The 4,975-nt window shown below is 47.5% G+C and overlaps 1 protein-coding gene across 1 annotated transcript in view; it reads right to left on the reverse strand.

Moving 5' to 3' along the window:
* Nucleotides 1-57: 57 nt before the first annotated feature.
* Nucleotides 58-4,975, reverse strand: part of LOC123501188 (serine/threonine-protein phosphatase 4 regulatory subunit 1-like) — a 113,565-nt gene continuing 108,647 nt past the window's right edge. Inside the window, 7 exon segments of the mRNA XM_045249844.1 lie at nucleotides 58-1,973; nucleotides 2,329-2,605; nucleotides 2,814-3,197; nucleotides 3,367-3,537; nucleotides 3,819-4,190; nucleotides 4,328-4,429; nucleotides 4,591-4,975. The exon segment at nucleotides 4,591-4,975 is cut by the window's right edge and continues 56 nt beyond it. Coding sequence (XP_045105779.1) covers nucleotides 1,822-1,973; nucleotides 2,329-2,605; nucleotides 2,814-3,197; nucleotides 3,367-3,537; nucleotides 3,819-4,190; nucleotides 4,328-4,429; nucleotides 4,591-4,975 — 1,843 coding nt within the window. The 3' untranslated portion in view covers nucleotides 58-1,821.

Below are 4,975 nucleotides of genomic sequence, written 5' to 3' on the forward strand. Positions count from 1 at the left end.
GTTCCTTTGGAAAGCTTAAAGGTACACATCCTTACATATGGGTCAGATACACAACCATTGTTTTCTTATAGTGTTCTTTATTATATATTATACCTGTACAATGACAATTTACAGTTACAGTTAAAAAGATTGTGATTTTTTTATTCATACCTACCAATTTAAAACCATCATCAGTGTCAGTGGCATCACACAGTGGAAATGGCACGGTATATTTGTATCAAGGATAATACACAAAAATATATGGCTTTGTCTTAAATAATGATGAATAATGGAGACCAGCTGAGGTGAGTGCTAATTACAGTGCCACACCCACAGCACGGGGTGATCTGGTGACCGAGAGCCAACTTTTGATTCTCACTTTACACTGTCTCCCCTGGAGAGTGGTGGCTTGGACTCACAAGAATGTTGCCCACAGCACCTCATGACAGGAAGGGTTGCTAGAAATAGACTGCACATTTAATTTCCTCAGTGTGATTTTAGAGTGAGATGGAAGTCACCACGATGAACCACATCACCACCAAGACTGAGTGTGGGTGTGGCGGTTATGATCCCTGTGGCTGAGTGTGGGGCCTTGAGGTTGGGAGGAATGCCTCAGTGGTGGCCACGGGCACAGGCAGTGAGGGGTGCCAGGCCGGGCTGGGCCATGCCTCTGGTCTGTGGCATCCCTCAGGGGCAGCCCAGCACCTTCTGTCTCACATTTTGATTAGGTAGATGGAAAGCATCACTGGCAGAGCAACAACTGGTGAGGTCTCAGTCACCTACACTTGAGCACTGAGCCAGACTTTTAGCTGCTCTCACTGACCTTCTCTCATTTTTTAAGTAGCTCCATTCAACCTTCAACAGGCATAAGATAAATAAATTTGATTGAAATCAATGGACAGTTTTTTCACTAGTAGCAGACAGCTCTTGAGCACAAATTATTGATAAGATGATTACATACATGAAAAATTTAATGACTAATTACTTAAATGGTAAATCAAATAAATTTCCTGCAATGGAACTTGAAGGAACAAGTTCCAAGCATATCACAGGGGCTTTGTCAACAATCAAAGAAAAATGGTAACCAGTGCGGGGCGGCGGTGCGGTGCGGAGTTCACCACGCAGGGTGACCGTCACCAATCACCACGTCAATGTGAGCATTTACCAACCCAGCATCTGATTTCACTCATATATTTGTACTTCCCTAGCTCACATAATATGTATATTACAAAACACCCCAATGTACACACTTCCTACACAATCATTATCAGATACCTCGGATTCTAGCTCCTCATTTTGTTTAGCAGTTGTCTTACTAATTTCCAACTCTTTCTAACTCATATCAACTTTGGTTAAAAACTCAATATTAAATAAGTGGATGCTATGAAGTGTCCAAACTTACACACTGCACTGATCTGGAGGCAATCTCAATCACAGTTAAACAAAGTAAAAAGGATGTGTTCCACAGGTGGAGGCGTTGGCTGGTGCAGCACACCAGCCAACCTGTGTGTTGGTGGCGGTTACAACCAGCACGCACCACCGCCTCCCTCACATCCCACCGCGGCGCAACGGCCAAGGCTCATGCACCGATTATTGTAATCTGCTACTTATAAACAATTCAAGGTATGCAATTAAGGAGTAGTGATTTACAAGTTTTCAATGTGAAATAACCTACCACTCTTGACTCAACACCAGCATTCACTCGAGCTTCTCCCTCCACAGCTCAGAATGACTGTCAACCTTGACTTGCAAACTCCATGACTACACTCTCTTCTTCTGACAGGCCTAAGACAGGACTACCATGAAGGCAATGCAGGGCTTACTTAACTAGGGGAGCCTCCATTATAAAGTAGGGTCATGGGGATCCATCAGGCAATCGGTGTTCATGGGGCAGCAGGCAAAGTGACCCACATCCCGGTCCTTGTCCTGCCGCAGCATCTCCAGCACCTCCTGCACCTGCAGTGTTACTTCGTTCTCAGGGTTCTGACAGAAATCTGAGGAAGGAACAACAGATAACTGTCAGTCATGTGTCTGTTGAGAGAGAGAGAGAGAGAGAGAGAGAGAGAGAGAGAGAGAGAGAGAGAGAGAGAGAGAGAGAGAGAGAGAGAGAGAGAGAGAGAGAGAGAGCTATCTGAATCCTAAAACATGCATCCCATAAAGTAAAAATCTTTAAACAGAACATTACAACAGCCAGATGTGAAACCAATGGATTCACCAATGCATGACAATTAACTTTAAGAGAAAGCAGTTCAGTAGTTATAATGTATGTGGCTAATAACACCTGAAACAACAAACTGTTGTAAGCCCACTGGCAATACTCCTCAGTCTCAACAAGACTGCCACACTCACCTAGACATGCAACGTGTGTGGTGAGCATCTTGGCAACGGCAATGCGGACATTTGGGACCCTGTCAGTGGCGAGGCCAAGGAGGCTGGGCAGGAAGTAATGGACCCAGTCTGAGATGTGGAGGGAGTTCTCAGCCACCATTTGTCCACACAGGAACGCATAAGACTGTCGCTGGGACCACGTTGGTGCTTGTGCAAACTTCTCTTTTAATTGCTTACTCAAAGCCTCCACATACTTGGGATCCCCATCACAGTTCAACTGCTTTACCAACTGACAAACCTGCAAAGCAATAACTTGTCAGCAACACTTCTCCTTGGTACTTTGTATTGCTCAGTCTCATGTTACATTAAAATCCTTTCAGCTTCAAGGGATTGAACTCAACAAAGGCCATCAAAAGTGGTTTTATTTCATCTCCAAACAAAACTAAAAAGTTGGGACATTTTACAGATGGGCAGTAGTGAGGAGCAGGTTGAAGAGCAGGACTCACCACTGAGTAGCAGGTGCGGCGAATGTGTACCACCTTGTCTGCCATGAGGGACAAGGCAATGGGTGCTATGAAGGTCTGGCAGTCTTGGGGGGAGAAAAGGTCAATGATGTCTGACAACTGAGTGGCCAGCTCCAGCCGGAACCTCCAGTTGTTCTCGTTGTCTGTGCGGAGAAACTCGTCCATGCGCGGCAGATAGTCCCGTCTGTTCTGGGGCCTCAGCAGGCGCAGGAAGTGTGCCAAGTGCTTCAACACCCCAATGCGAACCTCATCCAAATCCTTAATGAACCCGTTGAACACTGGCACCAGATCACTCTGGGCGATCTCTTCCCCAAGGATGACGGCCAGTTCATGGATGCTGAATGCCAGCGTCCTTCGCACCTTCCACTGTAAGGAACAGGCATTAGTTACTCATTAAAATCATTCACATTTTATACACATTCACTTGATGTTTCCTCATCTTCATTTTAAGCCACACCATGACTGTCTCTCAAGCCGTCACACTAAATAAAGAAATTCACTGTCCAACACATTGCTGTAGTTTAGGAATACTCACATGCATGTCTCCAGCCAGCGTTTCATAGGTATCCTTGAGCACAGGCCAGTTTTGGCGGCCAAGGGTGAGTGCCACGGCTGGCAGGGAGTAGGCACAGTGGCGGGTGAGTTCTGTGTCCACTGTCTCCGCTCGCACCGGGTCTGTCATGCTGATGTAGTGCTCCAGCAGTGTCTGCCAACAACAATAATACTGTCAGACTCAACACTCCCACTCCAGCTTCAACCTAAGTTAACATGGTAACTACTGAGATAGGAAGCCATTTAATTTCTGCTTGATGCTCATATCCTGCTCGATATGTTATGTTGTATAAACTTTTTGCAACCATTGCAACCACACAAACTGCTGCATCACTACTCTTTATGTTTGATTTTTTTTAAATATTTGTAATCAAATGCGCTGGACCAGGATCAGAGCAGAACAAAGCAGCACACACAGTGGCGTGGCGGCTGTACCTTGGGCACGATGTCCTGACTCAGGTTGACAAACTCCATGGTGTGTGGCTGGTGGTCCTGGCCCTGGGTCTTCTCCCCATGTGGCAGCATCATGGTGAAGGGGTCCACTATTCTCTGGGAGAGGAGGCCTGGCTGGCTGGGCAGGCTGGGGCGAGGCACCACACAGTCGCTGGGAGAAACCACATCCACCTCTCTTTTCTTGATCTCGGTAACGGAGCCGCCGGACATGTTCACCCGAGCCTGGGTTAGCCGAGAGGCCAGGATGGAGGGCTGCGCCTCACCCTTGTGCTGCACCGAGCTCACCGAGGCGGCACACACCTGGGCGTACGTGGCTGGCTGTGTGGCGCTCACCTGCACTGCCTCAGAGTGTTGCTGCAGTGGGGAAAGTCAACTCTGTCAACAGACTCTTTTTACACACACACACTTCCCTGTACACAGTATATCCATCACTATACAATTTTCTTCCCTAAATGTTCTACCAAAGTATTAACTTCAGAGAGAAGCCTCACCTCTTCATCTGTGTGTTGTCTCTGCTCACTGTCTTTCTCTCCCTCCTCGTCATCTTCCGTCATCACACCCTGAAGGGAAGCTGCCAGAGCCTCCAAGTCAGCCTGAAAAAGAGCCATGAAAATGTACACCCCATAATTACAAATTTCTGAATTGTAATAGTGAACCATGTAGTACATAATCATGAAATATGCACTGCCACCTATGTTCCCCATGAGTGAGTAAGTGAGAGTGCATGTGCACAACACCATTGAGGTGTACTCACCTCAATGGTGTTGTGTTGGGGCTGCAAGGGAGGCATGTCCTGTGATGAGGAAGCCATGGTGATGTTGGTGACAGCATCCGTGGCCATGGTAAGGTTCACTTGATTCTGGTAGGTGTCATTGTTTTCCTGCACCTTTGCCTTGACGCACACGTTGGTGGTCTGGCCGGTCACGTTGATGTCCACCTCTATCTTGGGGATGGGCAGCTCCACCAGGGGGATGGGGATGCGCCAGTAGTTGAATGTGTTAAAGGCTGGATTACTGTCCAGGTGCACATGCAGGTGACCCTCCGAGCCGGACACTGTGAGGAGATTGTTGGCTTGTGTCTGGTTCCCGTCAAAGGAGGCTGGCAGGGTGTTGGGGGGAATGAGTGGCACTGGAGTGTTG

The sequence above is a fragment of the Portunus trituberculatus genome, chromosome 9 (genome assembly GCF_017591435.1).
Source record: "Portunus trituberculatus isolate SZX2019 chromosome 9, ASM1759143v1, whole genome shotgun sequence".
Lineage (NCBI taxonomy): Eukaryota > Metazoa > Arthropoda > Malacostraca > Decapoda > Portunidae > Portunus > Portunus trituberculatus.